The sequence below is a fragment of the Notamacropus eugenii genome, chromosome 5, assembly GCF_028372415.1.
Source record: "Notamacropus eugenii isolate mMacEug1 chromosome 5, mMacEug1.pri_v2, whole genome shotgun sequence".
Classification (NCBI taxonomy): domain Eukaryota; kingdom Metazoa; phylum Chordata; class Mammalia; order Diprotodontia; family Macropodidae; genus Notamacropus; species Notamacropus eugenii.
In genome coordinates, this window is record NC_092876.1 from 408,132,967 (window position 1) to 408,153,016 (window position 20,050).

General features: G+C 40.0%; 1 protein-coding gene across 2 annotated transcripts in view; it reads right to left on the reverse strand.

Moving 5' to 3' along the window:
- Positions 1-19,890, reverse strand: part of LONRF2 (LON peptidase N-terminal domain and ring finger 2) — a 106,763-nt gene extending 86,873 nt beyond the window's left edge. The window contains exon 1 of one of the 2 annotated variants that reach the window (XM_072614666.1): positions 19,002-19,858. In XM_072614666.1, coding sequence (XP_072470767.1) covers positions 19,002-19,767 — 766 coding nt within the window. In that variant the 5' untranslated portion in view covers positions 19,768-19,858. Of the gene's footprint in view, positions 1-19,001 lie in introns of both variants that reach the window. The other variant, XM_072614667.1, reaches the window with a different exon arrangement.
- Positions 19,891-20,050: the final 160 nt, after the last annotated feature.

The window sequence follows — 20,050 nt, forward strand, 5'->3', positions numbered from 1 at the left end:
AAAAATAAAGTATCTCATGTATGAGCACAGTCCTTTGCTGCACCATTATGTGAGAGTTTAAAAAAAGCATGTACCATTTTAAAGTCTTCAAACTGAACAATATGCTTTTCCTTCAGAGTATTTGGAATAAATTATTTAAGGCCTGTAACTCCAAAAACTAAGAAAATGATAGGAAAGTAAATATTACATGGCTACTCCTACCATCTACTTAGGGAACAGTCATTATGATATATGATAAAGGCCTTCAAAGGCTGGGATTTACAAAGCTTCTAAATGTGAATGTAAGACACATAAGGCATGTGCTGAAATTTAGACATGCCCCATTAGATTCTGGGTGCAATGACAAGTGGAAAGATGCTTTGCAAAACATATAGATAGACAGATAGATAGATAGATAGATAGATAGATAGATAGATAGATAGATAGATAGATAGATAGATACACATATATAGATATATATAGATATATAGATATAGATATAGATAGATGTAGATATAATATATATATAGATATACATAAAAATTCCCTGGAATAAGAATTTTTCCCCCCATTTTTCTAGAGAAAAAATCTACTTCCACAGAATCTGTGGTCAGGGATTTTCTTAACATTATGGGGATTTATTTATCTGCCCTTCTTTGTAAAAGTTGTAAAAGAAGGACTTTATAAAAGTCCTAACTGGTTTTTGACGATTACTATATTTCTCAACTGTAGTCCGATATCCTAATGCCAATCAAACACCTATAATTAAAAATAGAAAATCATTTATAATTTTGGTTTTTAATCTGTCCCTCACCTTTTTATCTTAGGCATGATAAAAGAGTTTTTGTGTTAAGCTTGATTTTTAATAACTAATTTTTTTAAAACGTATGTCATTAATATATTCTTTAACCAAGGACTTTTCTTCAAGAAATGTAAAGATGCTAGTGCAACAAAAGTATTTTAGATACACATTAAGTATCAAAAATTCTGAAAACTAAATTTAAAACTTTTTTAAATTATGGGAGGAAAGAACTTAGGTCTAAATTACACAGCAGAAAACCATGACCTCTATTTCAACAGTTTTAGCTTTACTAATAATATTTTTTTGAGTTACTAAAATAAAGCATACTTCCTAAATTATGTACTACTAAATGATGTACTAAATCTATATCTATTTGGAGAGTCCATTTTAGTTATTTCTATTCCTAAAGATCCTATTTTTATCTAACTTCTTAGTGTACCTATTCAAGACAGTACACCTATCACTTCCTCCAAAACCACCCGTTTTCTATCAATGGCATCATTTGTAATCATAATGCATAAAATCTCATTAGTACATTTGATTCTTCCCTTTCTCTCACTACCTACAACCATTTAGTTACCAAATCTTGTGCATTTGCCTCACATTATACTTTGAACTCATTCTCTCCTTCCATCATCCTAGTACAGAAGCATCTTCGTTACTATAAACCTGGCCCCCAGAGCAGCCTCCTATTATTTCTTCTGGACTCTAGTCTCATCCTTCATACCACTACCAGAGTAATGTCCCTTATTCCCAAAAGTGTTGTCACTCCTCCACTCAAAACCTTCAAATGTCTCCCTACTGCCAAGTGAATAAAGTTGGAGGTCCTTAGTTTGGCCTCTGTTTCACACGATTCCTTGCAACACTATAGTCAACCTTTTGTTCCTCATATACAATCCATGCTTACTCTATGTTTTTGCTCACCTTCTTTCCTACCTTAAGAAATCCTTCTGGTCCTAGCTCAAACAGAACCTTCTTCAAGAAATATTCCCTGATCCCCCAGTAGAAAATGATCTTTTCTTTCGGTGGCTTTACATAGCACCTTGTGCCTTCCTTGTTGCCTCAATATTAATGGCAGCAATACTCTGTATTAATTAATATATTTATTAAATAGTATCATATATTTGTGTATGCAACATGCCCAGTGCTCCACTATAATAAGCACTATGGGTGCATATCTTAACTATCTTTGTATCTCCCCCTACAAGCCTATAAGAGTGCTCTTCATATAGGGTATCCCAAGTCTTAGTGCAGTTTTTAGTTATTAAAGCTTTAAACTGCACACCAAGATTTTTAGGAAATCCTATGTAGCAGACATTTCATTATTAAATGAGTATTATGACTAAAGCAAAACTAATTAGAAAACATAACTCCTATCTGAGTAAATGCAAGTATGTTATTTGTTATGATTTATACTCATTCTGTCTTACACTCATTCTGTGTGTGTGTGTGTGTGTGTGTATATATATATATGTATGTATGAAAGGGTCATCCCCTCCCCCCACCAAAACGGTAAAGCCAATTTTTCACATTTTGTTCACAAAGGTTCACTCTCACCTTTTTTAAACACTTAAAAAAAAGGTTTCCATTCTTCTCCCAATGAAATAAAGGCTCTCAACAACCAGAAGTCCTGGCAGCTATAAAACGTACAAAATGTTACTTTATGACATTATGTAGAATGTGCTCTTCTTTAGTTTCTGTATATAACTAAAGAACTGTTTGACAATTCCATAACGTGGAAATAAGTAATAATTAGTTCCCATAATATACCTTAATATGGGCAAGTTCCATTTTTAAAATGAATATACAAAGATAAACAAACCAGGATTGGAAAAGACAGTATCATTTCTTAGCATTGCTTAATATAAGCTTTGTTTTCTTAAAATCCTAACAAAAGAAGCCAGTTAAACTTAAAAGACCCTTGCTTCTCTTCTCCCTTACTCTCTGACACAGGCAATTCTCTTCTTTAAGTGGTCTATGGGAATAAATCAGAAAATCTGAGAAAATGCAACAAATTGTGAAGCCAAATGAGACATGAGAAGTGCACCATGTAGGAAGCAGAAGACCTAGCTCTGCTACATTGAACCTGTGGTGGTTTCTTAATCTGCGTATCTGTTGTTTCAGCTATAAAGCCTGATATTGGCCTTACCTATTATCTTATGGAATTATATGAAAATCCTCTGAAAAGCACTAAGTACTATACAAATATGAATTCTTTATGAAATGAAGGCAGGTAATAGAAAGAATTTTTTACTCCCCTTTTCTGCAAGAATATTATTTTACCACAAAGAGCTTCACAGGACACATTACTTGGGCGGGGGGAGGATTATCTGTATGTCAACTTTAGGCACTGAAAGGTAGACTGGACTAGGGACTTCAATGGTCTGGGTTCAGACTGCCTGGCCGGAGTTCATGTTGCCCAACACCTGTGTGACCCTGGGCTAGGTCACTTGATCACTCTGATCCTCAATCTCCTGGTGATAATAGTATTTTTCTATATACTTCAGAGGGACATGGTGAAAATCAAATGAGATAATGTAGATAAAGTATTGAGTAAATATCCAGAGCCTTGTAAGATATAATGGTAATTCATAATGTCCTATATAAAAGTAAAGTTTTCTTATATATAAACTACATTGTAATCTGGTAGGAGGAGATGTTAGCAATCTGGAGGCAGGGGGATAGAAAGGATGGTCCACATGTAGTAAATCTACTCTAGTCTAGTACCATGTCCTAATCGTTCATCAAAGATTTATTTATTAAGCTTGCCTGCCTTACATGCAAGCTACAGTGCTAGATTTAGATTCCAGAACTGTAAAGAGAAACTAAAAACACCCTTTACCCTCAAGAAGACTACATTTTAATGGGGATACATTTACAGTGATAACTATCTTATATTCCCTAAAAGGAATAGGTAATTTCTTCTCTCAAGTAGCATATGGATATAAATTGGAAAATTTGAGGAAAAAAAGCAACAAACTGAGGAAGTGTGGTATAAATAAATGATACTGTGGTTTTATATTCATGGGAACCAGGAGAAACAAGGTTCTGAGTAAGACACTGCACGCTTAGGTATTTTTCTAATAGTGACCCTGCACTTCTAGTAGGCAGAAAGGTGAGAGTTCACATAATCTCTAAATCTCAAATCTCCCCTGACTCCTTCACCCTCCACTCTTCTCAGCTGAGAACCTTGCCCATATATTCTACATAAAAACACTGAAATCATTCATCATCAACTCCCTCTTCTCCCTTCTTCCTCATCTATCACTCAGGTGCTTCCTGCTGCTTTCACCTCTTTTACCTGTTTCACATGATGATGTAGCTTTACCCCTTACTGCAGCTAATCCTACTTCTTGTTCAACCTATCCCATTCCATTCTATCTCCTCTAACAAACTGCCTGCTCTGTCATCCCCACTCTTTCATTTATTTTCAATGTCTCCCTCACTCACTACTAGCTCAATTCCTACCACCTACAAATATGCCCATATTTCCCTGAAAAAACCCTCTATTGAGCCTTCCAGTTCTGCTATCACCCCATTTTTTTCTGCCATTTGCAATAAACTCCCTGAAAAGGTCAATTACAATAGATGCCCCCACCCACTGAAACTGCTCTCTCCAAAGTTACTAGTGATCTCTTGGTTGACAAATTCAATTGTTTTTTTCTCAATCCTCCTTCTCCTTGACCTCTCTGCAGCCTTTGACACTGATCCCCCTTTAACATTTTTCTTTTTACATTTCTTAAAGAAATGCTCTTGATCAAAGAATACAGTCTTCACATGTGTTTTTTTAAAATTGATTTGTTATTAGGAATTAAACTTAACACAAAAACTCTTTTATGCCTTAGATAAGAAAACAGTGAAGGGAAAGATATTAAAAACCAAAATTATAAACTATTCTGTTTTCAGATAAAGGATATCTACCTTGCTTGGCATGTGGATATCAGTCAGTCTACAGTCTACAATTGAGAAATATGGTAATCTTCAAAAACCAGATTAGGACTTTTACAAAGGTTTTGGGGACACCACTCTCTCTTGGTCCTTGTCCTACCTATCTAACTACACCGCTATCTCCTTTGCTATATCCTCATCCAGATTACACACTCTTATAGTACACATCTCTCTCAGGGTTCTGTCCTGGGTCCTCTACTCTTCTCCCTCTACACTATTTCATTTAGTGATCTCTTCAGCTCTTATGTGTTTAATCACCATCTTTATGATCTGAAATCTACCTATCCTGCCCCAATCTCTCTGCTGACCTCCAATCTCACATCTCTGCCTTTCAGACATCTCAAACTGGAAGTCTAGAAGACATCTTAAATTCAAAACAAACTCATTTTCATGTCCAAGACAGAGCTCATTTTCTTTCCCCTTAAACCGCCTCCTTCCCAATTACTATAGAGGACAACACCATTCTCCTAGGGCCTCAGACTATCAACCAAGGAGCTGAATTCCTCACTGTCTCTCACCCTCCATATCCAAGCTATTGCCAAGGCCTATTCTTTCACTTTTGCAACATCTCTCCAATACAACTCCTCCTTTCTTCTAACACTACCACTGCTCTGGTTGAGGCCCTCATCATTTTACACATGGATTACTGCAATAACCTCCTGGTGGGTTTGCCTGCTCAAGTCTCTCCAAGTCAGTCCATTCTCCAGTCAAGCCACCAAAATGATTTTCCTAAAACAGGTCTGATCTTGTCACCTCCCTATTCAAACTCCAGTGACTTCTACTGCCTGCAGGAGCAAATGCAAAGCACTCTATTTCATATTCAAAGCCTTTCATAACCTAGCCCTCTCCTACCTTTCCAGTCTTCTTACACGTTACTCCCCCAACACATACTACTCAATCCAGTGATGACAGGCTCCTGCCTGTTCCATGAATAAGACACTATCTCTCCATTCTGGGCATTTTCTCTGGCTATTCCCCATGCCTGGAATACTCTCCCTTCCTCTACTCCAGCTACTGACCTCCCTGGCTTCCTTTACATCCTAACCAAAATCCCACCTTCTACAGGAAATTTTCCCAGACCCTACTCAAAAAGTGCTTTCCCTTTTTAAATGATTTTCTATTTATCCTGTATAAAGCTTGCTTTGTATGTATTTGTTCGCATGCTGTCTCCCTCATTAGATTGTAAGCTCTGAGGCCAGGGACTATCTTTCTGCATCCCCAGCATTTGGCACAGTACTAGAGTAGGCACTTAATAAATGTTTATTGAACTGAACTTCCTTGGAAGAGGAAAGAGGAAACACAAGACATGACAACAATGATGCTCTACCTGCATCTGGTCTCTCCTTTCTCCAATCTAGTTCCTACACAGCTACCAATGCCTGCAATGAGTTGAAAAGGAGTAACATTACAGGTCTTGCCAGAAGGATTACTGAAACAGTGTTTATCTGATAATGCATTTTGGCTAGAATAGGAAATTTGTGAAGAAGAGTAATATGAAATCAGGCTAGAAAGGTGGGCCAGAGCTAGACTGGGATGAAGCTTAAATAACAGACTGAGAAGTTTGTATTTTATCATAGAGGCAATGGAGGGCCACTAGGTTTTGAGCAGAAGAATAACATGGTCAAGACTGCACCTTACGAAAATGATTTTGCTAGCCAGGTGGAGAATGAATTGAAGGAGATGGAGAGGGAAGGATCTTGCTTATTCAAAGAGCCAGAGGTCAACATTACTTCCTTATACTAATGGCCACAGTAGTCTAAAATGAAAAAGACAAAGTATAAATTCATCTTAGAAAAACAGAAGTGGGAGGAGGGAGTGTGCTAAACCTATAGATAAGAACCATAAAAGGAGATTGTAAAGGGATAAAATGCAACCCTGCCAAGCCAACAACTCGCTGGGAGCTATAAAGCTAGAACTGTTTTAACATTCAGGTTAAACAGGAGGCTAGCCAACATTGTGGACAAGACCTGGCAGAAGAGGATCAGTCAGTAAGAAAGACAAGACTAAGAATAAGTGAGGCTTAAGTTCTCTGTAGTTTACAGGTAGGACAAGAACTATTAAGACCTTTGTTACTTTTAAACTTCTTTTTGATTACTGGCCTCCTTTCTTCTGTAGCACTTTGTAGAAAACTTACAAACATCCCAAGGAAAAACTGTATGCCTTTAATAGGAAACAGGGCAAGGCAAGTAAAGGTCTGTGTTATTTCCCACATGCAAGGTGGTCTGGTGGGAAACCTCATAAAGAGGTTTATAAGCAATAAGATACTAGGAGGGAACACTAGGCAGCCATGAGTTGAGGTTTACTGGTGGGGAAAGGGAATTAATTGGAACTAGAATCACCTGGAATCATGAGTGAAAAGAAAACTGAACTGGTTATCAGGAAACTTAGCTCTCAGTTCCACTTTCAAATGTAGTTGGGCAATTTATTTAATCTCTCTAAGCTTCAGTTTCTTCATCTATAAAATTAATTCAACAACATTTAATATTAGCATATATTTATATAGCACTATATAGCTTACAAAGTATTTTTCTCACAACCACCTTAAATAGTAGGCAGTGTAATTACTATTACTCCCATTTTATACAGACAATCCCTGACCTCACTGAACAGAAATGATACATACACAAATAGTAATACAAAAAAAAAACAAAATTCATGAGAGGTATAAATCAAGTGTTATGTTCAGTCTATGGGAGTGGCACTAAGAATATTACAATCTGGGATGGATCAGAGAGGTTTCAAAGAAGGAATAATTTTTGAATGGAAGCTCATACATCTATTGATATGTTTGCAAAAGTCCTGGAGAATCAGTTGCTTCAGACAACCAATGTTGTGGAACAGCAGCTGGACTCTGAGATTCAAAAACTGGATCAGATGCATGAGGACGATTTGGAGAGCCTCAAGGAGAAGAGACTTGAAGCACTAAAGAAAGTCCAACAGCAGAAACAAGTAACCTAGCTGCACTGGTTTCTGAAATTACTGAACAGTATGGTCTGAGTACCTGAGATTACTGGAGTAGCTGCTGTGGGTTCTCACTTTTAGGGGTTGATAAATTAATGTATCCTTCCCATTGTTTAAAATGTGTACAAAGTGTTTTTTAGCTTAATCAGCTTTTTAGTTGGACCTCTAAAAAAGATGGGGAGGATTTAAATAGGAGAATATTAAGGGGAGGGAAAAGCAGGATATTCTTGCTCCAAGAAATGGTATGAGCAAATTGGTAAGTAAAACATTAAAGACAGCAGCAGCACAGGAGTCAAAAGATTGGGTTCAAGCTCAGGCTCTGTCTGCTATGTTATACCCATATAACCTTAAGCAAGTCATCACTTCACTTCTCTGAAAGATTCAGTTTCTTTTCTAATCAAAAATGGAGAAGGAGGGAAAGCTAGACTAGATGGCTAAGCTCACTTCAAGTTCTAAATCCTGCAAAAATTTTAAAAAGCACTGAACCTATACATTAGATAGTAAATGCCACAATTTGGTTACAGCATATAGGATACATGAAGGGATGTTATACATGTTACATAAGGTTAGAAAGATACTGTAGCACCAGGCTGCCAGGAGTCTCAGTGCCAAATAAGAGATGGGAATTTTCTTCAGTAGGCAACAGGGAGCCATATAGGTTTGAGGCACAGGAATGACATGAATTAGATTTGTCTATAAAGGAAGATTAGTTCATCATATAAAGGAAAATAGATTGTATGGGGAAGAGAAACAATATTCACCAAAGATATGTTAGGAGGCTATTTCAATAATCCAGGAAGGCAGTAAGGTCTGTACTAGAGGAAACAGAGGACGGTGAATTGTTTCTGTACCTTTTGATGGGCTAGCTCTGCTTTCCCATTCCTTTTTCCCTTCTCTCCCTGATCCCCACCACCAAAGCAATATAGAATGGGGAAAGAAGAAAGTTAAGGTACAATGTCTGACTTTTTTTTTTTTTAAAGCAAAACGCAAACACCAACCAAAATTTCACAATATTCAACCAAATTTAACCTTAGTATGAAAGAGAAGAGTGATCCAGCCATATGAAGGTCATTATTGTGGAAGGATGACTCATTGGAAAAACAACTGACCTAGAAAATAGATTCAGGAGGGACAATTTTAAAATTATTGGACTACCTGAAAGCCATAATCAAAAAAAGAGCCTAGACATAATTTTTCAAGAAATTTTCAAGGAAAACTGCCCTCATATTCTAGAACAAAAGGGTAAAATAGATATTGAAAGAATATACCTACTGCCTCCAGAAAGAGATCCCAAAATAAAAGCTCCTAGGAATATTATATCCAAATTCCAGAGCTCCCAGGTCAAGGAGAAAATATTGCAAGCTGCCAGAAAGAAACAATTTGAGTATTGTATAAATACAATCAAGATAACATAAGATCCAGCAGCTTCTATATTAAGGGATCACAGAGCTTGGAATATGATATTCCAGAAGTCAAAGGAGCTAGGATTAAAAGCAAGAATCACCTACCCAGCAAAACTGAGTATAAAACTTCAGGGGAAAAATGGTCATTCAATGAAAGAGAGGACTTTCAAGCATTCTGGATGAAAAGACCAGAGCTGAATAGAAAATCTGATTTTTCAAACACAAGAATCAAGAGAAGCATGAAAAGGAAAGTAAACAGGAAAGAGAAATCATAAAGGACTTACTAAAGTTAAACTGTTTATATTCCTACATGTAAAGATAATATTTATAACTTTTGAGGCTATTCTCAGTATTAGGGAGGGATTATACTAGTTGGAGAGATTATATACATATAGACAGAGGGCACAGGGTGAGTTGAATAGGAAGGGATGATATCGAAAAAAATGAAATTAAGGAGTGAGAGGAATATATTGGGAGGAGAAAGGGAGAAATGGAATAGGACAAATTATCTCACATGAATGAGGCAAGAAAAAGCTTTTTCAATTGAGGAAAAGAGGGAAGGTGAGAGGAAAAGAGTGAACCTTACTCTCATCTCATTTTGCTTAAGGAGGGAATAACATGCACACTCAATTTGGTATGAAAGTCTATCTTACACTACAGGAAAGTAGGGGGAAGAGGATAAGCCAAGGGTGGGGGGGATGACAGAAAGGAGGGCAAATGGGAGGAGGGGGTAAGCAGACAGAAGTTAGAAGTAAACACTTTTGAGGAAGGACAAGGTCAAAAGAGGAAATAGAATAAATGGGGGGGGCAGGATAGGATGGAGGGAAATATAGTTAGTCTTTCACAATGTGATTGTTATGAAAGTGTTTTGCATAACTACACATGTATAACCTATATTGAATTGCTTGCTGTGTCAGTGGGAATGCGGGGGGAGGGAGGAAGGGAGAGAAGTTGGAATTCAAAGTTTTAAAAACAATTGTTAAAAACTGTTTCTACATGCAACTAGGAAATAAGACATACAGGCAATGGCGTATAGAAATCTCTCTTGCCTTACAAGAAAATAGAAGGGATGGAGATAAGAGAAGGAAGGGGTATGATAGAAAGGAGGGCAGACTGGGGGAAGTGGTAATCAGAATTCAAGTTTTTGGGGGAAGGGTGGAGGGGAGAGATGGGGAGAAAATCTGGAACTCAAAATCTTGTGGAAGTGAACGTTGAAAACTAAAATTAAATAAATAAATATTTTTAAAATAGAAAAAAATAAAATTTATAAAAAAATAAAATGATTCTATTTTAAGATCGCTGGATTAAGAAAACACCATGTTCCATATATTTGTAACTCATGGCCACTGCATATCAACTTTGTTCTAAAGCTACAAATGTGGTCATTAAAACTTTCAGCACTAATTACCACAAATGCTAATAAAAGCTTTAGTATATTAAAAAGTCATAAATATAATTCAAGTTTTTCCCCTTGTGTTTCCCCTTTCTCCCCAAAAAACGCAATTCAATTAATATACCAAGAAAGAAAGCAACAATATATACTTAGCTAAATTTACTTCTATTTTAAGTCATGGTATAGGGGGTCATTAGGTAGGTACATAGGGCAGCACTTAAGACAATTCAAAAATAGTTCATTGGAAGATAGTACTACCAAGTATCTAATACTGCCTTAGGCTTTCGTTTGTGGATCTCTGACAACAAAAACTTTTAGCAAACCAAAAATACTGTACTCCTGACCTCTGTAATATTTGTTCCCAAATGCATGAGAGGCTAAAAAATTTTTTAGAAACGTCTAAGGCAAAGATACAGCACAATTATTGTTAAAAACAAAAATAAAAAAAAAAGTTCACCAAGTGTTCATCTAAACCCCCTTCACCTGGCACTTTTGTATCTACCTTTCCTTTAAAGACTGCTACTATTTTCAAGGTCAACAACCTTACTTTCTTCTTGACAAATCCAAAGGCCTTTTCTCAGCCTTTATTATTTTTTAGTGTGCAGTATTTGATATAGTTGGCCACCTCTTCATTTTCAAAACTATCTCCTCTCTTAGTTTCCATGACACTATATTGTTCTACTGCCTGACCACTACTTGGGAGAGCCTGTTCTTCTGTTTATAAATGTGAGCACAAGACTTCTGCTCTACTCTCTATACCTATCCTCTCATTGAACTCACAGAGCTATTATATTAACTCAATATGTGTATGTGTTCATCCTTCACTGCCAAAGAAAACCATGCCATCAGAGAAATGATGACATGACTTGCACTTGACTTTGTGTTGAGTGAGGGAGGGCTGTGCAGGTCACCAGCCTCACTTCTCCTCCACAGCCATCTGAATCTAGTGACCAGATATTCATCAGGATGACTGGAGATGAGGCAATTGGGGTTAAGTGACTTGCCCAAGGTCACACAGCTAGTGACTGTCAAGTGTCTGAGGTGAGATTTGAACTCAGGTCCTCCGGACTCCTGCACTGGTTCTCTATGCACTGTGCCAGCTAGCTGCCCCTTCTGAATATCATCATATCATCACCTCCTTGAGGTCAGGCACTTCTGTGCTTTTTCCAACTTGGCATTTCCATTGCCTAGCCTAGCACAGACACTTGAACTTGGTAGGTCTGTTGACTCTCTAGTCTCCTATTTTCCAACTGTGATTTTCCTATTTGGAGAGAGTATTAAAACGTCAAACTCAAAAACTTGTTATCTTGGATTTATCCCTATCCCTCAACTCTTAAATCTAGTCAATTGTCAAGTCCTGTTGAATGTTCTGTCAAAATTTATCTTTACTTGTGCTCTACTGCTGCTCCTACAATTGATTCAAGAGCTCATCCCTTTACACATACTACAAAACCTTCCTAACCGGTCTGCCTGTCTCCTCTCCAGTCTGCATTTTGCCATCAGTTTTATCTTCCTAAAACACGATTCTCATCATATCATTCATTACCTTATTCAAAAAGCTTAATGAGTTCTTATTCCTAACAGGTCAAGTTCAAAATAGTCATTCAGAGCCCTTATAACTGGCCTGTCCCATACTCATCTAAACTTCCTCCTTATTTAGCCAGAGAGTAATCCAGCTCACCTTTCTAATAGTTACTGAGGATGATTTAGTCTTTCCTGACTCTCTTCACTGTTCCTATTGTTACCCTGGAAAATTCACCACAATAAATCCTATAAATGCAATAAAATCTAGTCTTCAAAGCTCAGTTTAGGCTCTGACTCCATGCTGCCTTCCAAAACTCTTGAGCTGAAACTTTGTGGAACTTTCATAATCATTTCAGCATTATACTGTATGCATACAACAAAACTATAAGCTCCCTGGGGGTAGAAACTGTGTATCAAGCAGCTTTTCTATAATCTCTCCCATTTCTTCACAATTAATAATGTGCCAAACAAATAGGATTTAGAGATGGAAGGTACCTCAGCAATTATCTAGTCCAATTCTTCCTCTTCAAAAGGAGAGCTCTGGATAAAGTTTTCTTTAACTGTGAGGTTTTCTTTGGTTTGTATTTTAATGCTGAATTTGGATTCAAATCCACATTCAAATACCTCAGATATTTTTATAGGATCACAGGTAAAAACAATTTAAATCTCAATAAGATTCAGTTTCCACATGTGTGAAATGAACATAATACTATCTATTTCACAGATTCTTGTAAGGACCAAATGAGAATGTATATAAAACGTTTCATAAACCTTAAAATATTATATAAATGTAGTTATTATCATTATTAATACAGAGCAAGCTAAGGCTCAAAGAAGGTTCAATAACTTGTTCAGTGTTACATTATCACAATCAGAACCAAGAACTTCTGATTCCACATCCACAACTCTTTGTACTATATCACTCTGCTTTTAGAGTTGACACTTGACACTTAGATAATGAAATATCAATTACAAGAATACAAATCATTCCCCAAATGATAAATGGTCAAAGGATATAAAGCTATTAAATTAAAGCTATCTATAGTCATAAAAAAATGCTCTAAATCACTACTGATTAGAGAGATGCAAATCAAAACAACTCTGAGGGACCACATCACACCTGTCAGATTGGCAAACATGACAGAACAGGAAGATGATAAATGTTGGAGAGGATGTGGGAGAGTTGGAACACTAGTTCATTGCTGGTGGAGCTGTGAGCTGATCCGACCATTCTGGAGAGCAATTCCGAACAATGCCCAAAGGGCTACAAAAATATGCATACCCTTTGATCCAGCAATATTGCTTCTAGGACTGTATCCTCAAGAGATCATAAAAATGGGAAAGGGTCCCACATGTACAAAAGTATTTATAGCAGCTCTCTTTGTGGTGGCCAAGAAATGGAAATCAAGGGGATGCCCATCAATTGGGGAATGGCTGAACAAGTTGTGGTATATGAATGTAATGGAATATATATATTGCTATAAGAAATGACAAATAGGAAGACTTCAGAAACACCTGAATAGACTTATATGAACTGATGCTGAGCGAAGTGAGTGGAACCAGGAGAATATTATATACAGTAACAGCCACAGTGTGTGAGGATTGCTTTGGACAGACCTAGTCCTTCACAGGAAGCAAGGACCTAAAACATTTCCAAAGGACTCATGATGCAAAATGCCATCCACATCCAGAGAAAGAACTATGGAGTCAGAACGCAGAATGTTATGTTTTGTTTCACTTTATTCATGTTTTCTTCCATTTGTTTTAATCCTTCTATGTACATGGACTAATGTGAAAAGGCGTTTAATAAGAATGTATGTGTAGAGCCCATGTAAGATTGCAAGCTGTCATGGGGAAGGAGGGGGAGAAAATTTAAAACTTATGAAAGTGATTCCCCAATTGATAAAAGGTCAAAGGACATAAATAGGCAGTTTTCAGAGGAAGAAACTAAACCTATCTATAGTCATATAAAAAAATGCTCTAAATCACTTGTGATTAGAGAGATGCAAATCAAAACAACTCTGAGGGACCACATCACACCTGTCAGATTGGCAAACATGACAGAACAGGAAGATGATAAATGTTGGAGAGGATGTGGGAGAGTTGGAACACTAATTCATTGCTGGTGGAGCTGTGAGCTGATCCGACCATTCTGGAGAGCAATTCCGAACAATGCCCAAAGGGCTACAAAAATATGCATACCCTTTGACCCAGCAATATCGCTTCTAGAACTATATCCCCAGGAGATCATAAAAATGGAAAGGGTCCCACACGTACAAAAATATTTATAGCAGCTCTCTTTGTGGTGGCCCAAAAACTGGAAATCAAGGGGATGCCCATCAATTGGGGAATGGCTGAATAAATTATGGTATATGAATGTAATGGAATACTATTGTGCTGTAAGAAATGATGAACAGGAAGACTTCAGACAGGCCTGGCAAGATTTATATGATCTGATGCTGAGTGAAAGGAGCAGAACCAGGAGAACTTTGTGCACAGCAATGACCACAGCGTATGAGAGTTTCTTGTGGTAGACTTGGAACTTCATTGCAATGCAAGGACTTAAAAAAAATTTCCAATGGTGGTCTAAAGCAAAATGCCTTCCACATCCAGAGAAAGACATTTTTGTGTGTGTGTGTGTGTGTGTGTGTGTGTGTGTGTGTGTGTGTGTGTTGCATTTGGGTTTGTTAGATGATTTCTCCCACTCATTTTAATTCTCCAACACAGCATGACTATAGTGAAAATGTATTTAATGACAATGTATGTGTAGAACCAATGTATGTGTAGAACAAAATTGTATGCCGTCTTGGGGAGGGAGGGGAAAATAATAATCTAAGTTATATAGTACTTATTGTAGAACACTGAAAATACATAAAATTAACTAATAAAAAACTTATGAAAGTGCTTGTTGAAAGTTGAAAACAAATAAATTTGAAAAAAACTAAAAAAAAAATCAAATATTAACTGATCACTTTATATGTGCAAGATGCTGTCCTAACTGCTGTGGGTGAAAATAAGGTCGCACAAAGCCATGGTCCTGCCCTCCAGAAGTTTATAGCCTAGTTGAGGAGATACATGTAGAAATGACAAAATGACTACAATACAAAAAAAGTATATTTTTATATAAATGCCAAATGAGTCACAGACAGTACGTTAGGAGTACAGAAGAAAAGACTATTTTGACTAGATGATCAAGAAAGGTGTTGTGTAGGAGGTAGGATTTGAGCTCCCTTTTGAACAACAAATAAGAGTTCTAACAAGTGGAGAAAGGAGGAAATAAAGGCAACCCAATTGGAGGGGTGGAGGAAGAATGATTTAAGTAAAGACAAGAAGGTCAGTCTATTTGGTTGCACATGTTTTGTGTAGGAAATAGGTTGGGATCAAAATGTAAGGGGTCTTCTTTTAGAGTTGGACAGAGCATGGATTGACACTTAGAAGTCATCCTTCCACAATAAAGACCTTCATATGGCTAAGAAATGTTGGCATAATGATATTTTAAATAAAGTCACATTAGGCAGTCATTTAAACTCATGAATTCATATGCTACTGAAGTGACCGTTGAGCAAGGCCTTATACAAATAGTAGTCATTTCTTTACAAAAGTAGAAAAATGGTTTTCTTCCTTTTAATTAATTTAACCTAAACTGGGAGATCTTTTGAGACTAGGAGAGAGGTTGATGAGAGAGAGGAAAAGAAAGCTCACTCACTTTTCTTTTACAACAGAACCTGTATACAGAGCTCACCATATCTCTTGATAGTTTAAGTTTCTCATTGTGGCATAAGTGGCATAAGAAACCCACTAATTTCTGCTGTAAAAAATTTCTACATACCATAAATATAATCAAATTTTTAAAAAGATATATTTTAAAAAGATTATGTTTTTAAAAAGATATAATTTTGCTGCAAAAAAATACACTTAAAAAGGTTATGTAAAAAATGTGATGTTTCATGTGAAAAGAACTAGAAAATTTACAGAATTGTAAATGCAATACAATATAAGTCAACAGCAGGACACAGAAGCTCAAAAGCCATTGTGATTTTAGCTGCATTAAGGAAGAATATTATCTAGCACAGAAGAGGTGACAGTACAGTAGATCTCTGTTGGGAATACACCTGAAGTATGTGTTCAGTTCTGAATACTTGGTTTTAAAAAGATACTTGAAAAAGTGGAGACCTTCAGGAGAAGGGTGACCTCAGGGATCATGAGGGTCCTCAAAACCATGCTTTTTCATTATTCAGTCTTTTCAGTCATGCCAAGGTTACAGTGAGATTCTATAATTCTGACTCTAGTTCCCCAGATCAGTCTGTTGTTCAGTCACATCCAACTCTTTGTGACTTCGTTTGAGGTTTTCTTGGCAAAGATACTGGAGTGGTTTGCCATTTCCTTCTCCATCTCTTTTTACAGATGAAGAAACTGAGGCAAATAGGGTGAAGTGACTTGCCCAGGGTCACTCAGCTATTAAGTATCTGAGACCAGATTTGAATTCAGGTCTAGAGCAGAAGGCAGAGTGTTACTTGCATTTTCCTGCAAGGCTCATAAAATGTTATATCCACTATGCTGCCTAGCTGCCCCAAACCGTGTTATAGAAAGTTAAAGAGAAAATGTTTAGCCTGAAGAGAAGGGCTTTAGGTGAGAGTGAAACCAAAATATTTTAATTCAACCATCTGATGAACTGTCAAGTGCTGGTCAAAATGAGGAGCATCGAATAGAAGAGTGAAAGACCTTGGTTTCACATAAGGAGACATTCCCTAAGCACTGGACCAATCCCAAAGTGAAATGTTCTGAAAGGGCTGTAGGCTACCACTAAAGGTGTTCAAGTGAAAGTGCAGGACTTTGTGGCAAGAGTACCTACCCCCAAGTCATCCTTGAGTCTTCACTTTTCCCTATCACATCCATATCTCAGCAGTTGGCAATTCTCCTCAATTCCACTCCATAATGTATTCCTCTTCTCTCCAATCCAGGGCCATGACTCTATGTTCAGGCCTTCATCACCTCTCTATTTCAATAGCTTCCTTTTGGTCTCCCTGCTTCAAGTCTCTCTCTCCTCTCTAACCCATCCTCCATACAGCTGCCAAAATAATATTCCTAAAACACAGATCTGACCACGTCACTCCCCTGCTCAAAAAGCTCCTGTGTCACCCTAATACCTCTAGGCCTCTCTTTATCATCCAAAGTCCTCCCTACTCCCTAAGAGTTCTGTCTTTTTCCTTCCTCTACAGCCCAGTCAAACAGATCTATGTGCTGACGGGTGAGCACCCCACCTCCAGGCTGACTTCACATCTCACATGTGCCTCTTCCTCACTTTCACCCCTTAGAATCCTCAGATTCTCTCAAACCTCAGTGCAAGGGCTACTTCCTAAATGAGATCTTCCTTCCTCCCCTCAACTGTTAGTGCCTCCTTTCAGCCCTGAAATTACCTTCTATGTGAGAATGTACCGTCTTCCTCCCTCTTCTGCCTCCTTATCTCCTAAGACCCTTTAGGACTGTGTTTCATTTTTCACGATCTTTGAATCCCTAGCACCTAGCACAGTCATAGAGTAGACACTTAGTGAATATTTCCTAATTCCACAAGTTCATTAAAGTCTCTTCAAATTCTGAAATTCTGTCATGATTGTTATCCTTTTAATAGTTAACAAAAAATCCACATATTACCTCCCGATTTACATATAATTTCCTAATTAACTTTCACAAATAATATTTTAATGTAAATGTCCATTTTTTCCCCTAGATCTCCCCTCTACCAATGCAGAACAGCACCTGCTTCGCTGCAGCTTAGGTTAAGAGACCTGCCCAGGTCAATGAAGCCAGTACGGTGAAGCAGAACTTGGAACTCAGGTCTCTCAGACTAAAAGGCCAGTTAAGTTACACCGTTGCTTTAAGCAGAATATATCTTTTAAAACTAAAAATCTATGGTGTTTAAATTGTTAATAATTTGCATTAAGGTTCTATAATAAAAAAATTTAAGCTCCTTGAGGACAGTAATTGTTTCATGGTCGTACCTAACGCACCTAACACAGTCTGGCAATAAAAGTTCAATAAATGCTTGCTGAGTTGAAGAACGCACTCACGAAAGTTTGAGTCTTAACTCTCCATTTAAATACATTTACCAAAAAAGAAAATCCACTCCAAACCTTACCACCAAAGAGATCGTTTCAAGAAGAAACCTATCATAATTGCCAGCAGAATGGGCTTTTCAAAGATCAAATAAAATAACATAAGTTGGGAGCTGGCGCCTGTCACTGATGGAGGGGAGGGGCTCAAGTATTCTTCTCTTACACCCCCCAATCCAGCTAATTATAAAGCCGGCACACAAAAACATGTTAAGTCATAAGCCAGTAAGCTATAAATGATTCCAAACATTCAAGGAGGTAGCGGGGAAAGAAGGGAGTCCACAAAAAGGCAAAGGAAACGAAAGCCCAGGTCTGGAAGGCTGCCCGTCCCGCTCCGCAGGTCTGGGGCAGGAGGCAGCGGGTTCTTTGCATTTTCCGGCACGACGCGTAAAGCACGATTACAAAAGTAGGTCACATCCCCCCCTCCCCCTCCGCAGGCAACAGCTGATACGGGAGGGAAAGTTAGACTTCAGCAAGAGCTCCAGGGGAGACTCAGCCACAGTAAATACAGCAGCCCCCGAAGCTGGGGGAGAGACCTGAGAACCCCTTACGTCAGGGACCGGTTCAGGGGGAGGGGGGACGATACGCTGCGAGGCACCAGCCTGGCACAAGGGATCTACCCCGCGAAAAGTTACGCACCACACCTTTCTTTAATACAAAGGTAGGTCCCCAGCGGACTGTTTGAAGTGGAAGAAAATCTTGGTCAAACCCCGAGCTTTTTCATCCTCTCACCTGCTTCGGGCGAAGCTCCGGGAACCCCTGGGTCCCACCTCGGTGGCCAGAAGGTAGCGTGGGAAAGGAGGAGGGGCCCCGGCCCCGGCGCCGGCTCCCTCTCTCTCCCACACAGACACACAGACCCACGAACACACAGACACACTCACCCAGATCCAACGCCTGGTCGTATTTGCGCAGGGCTGCGTCCAGCTCGTGTTGGTGCCGCAAACTCTCCGCCTGGCTGGCCAGCCTCCGCACCCGGCTCTCCGTCTGAAAGCATTTCTCCAGCAGGTTGCCCAGGACCACGTTGACCCGAGAGGGGCAGCCGTCCCTCGGGCTGGGCGGGGTCTTGGCGGCCGGGCAGCAGGGGCCGGCGGGGAGCCCGGGGCCCGTCTCGGTGCAGCGCTTGCACAGAGTGTGTCCGCAGTGCAGGGTCACCGGGTCGCACAGCAGCAGCCGGCACCGCGGGCAGCAGAAAAGGTCCCAGGCGGCGGGGAGGGCGGAGGACGAGGCGGCGGCGGGGCGGGGGGCGCCCGGGGCCGCGGGCGGCTCGTCTCCCGCGCCGCAGTCTCCGCCCGGGGCCGGCTCCCAGGGGGGCAGGCGCAGCTCCTCGCGGATGGCCAGGGCGCAGCTCTCCACCAGCTCCTTCAGCTCCTCGGGCCGCAGGCTGCCCAGGCGGGCGGCCACGCTGTACGAGTCCAGCGCCTCGGCGGCGCGGCCGGCCCGGGCCAGCGCGTCCCCTCGCCGCAGGCACAGGCTGCGCTCGGGCTGGGGCAGCCCGGCCAGCTGCGAGCCGTACATCTCGGCCGCCAGCTCGTAGTTGCCGCCGCGGAAGGCCTCTTCCGCCACCGCCAGCAGGTCGGGACACGGGGCCCCGGAGTGCGGGCCCGGCGGCGGGGAGACCGGCTCGGTCCGGCCCGGCTTGGTGCCCATCCCCGCGGGGCAGAGGCGCCCCTCACGCCATCGCCGCGCGCGCCGGGAAGATTCGAAGGGTGGGGACGGGGCGGGGGGGGGGGGGGAGGAAGGCAGAGAAGAAAGGAAGGAGCGGAGCAAGGAGGGAGGACGAGGATGGAGGGAGGGAGGAGGACGGGGAAGATGCTCCGCTGCCCCGTCCCCGGGCGGCGGCAGCAGCGGCGGCGGGGCTACCGGCGAGGAGAGGAGCTGCCGCTGCCGCCGCCGCCGCCGCCGCCGCTAGTTAGGGGTCCCGGCGGCAGCG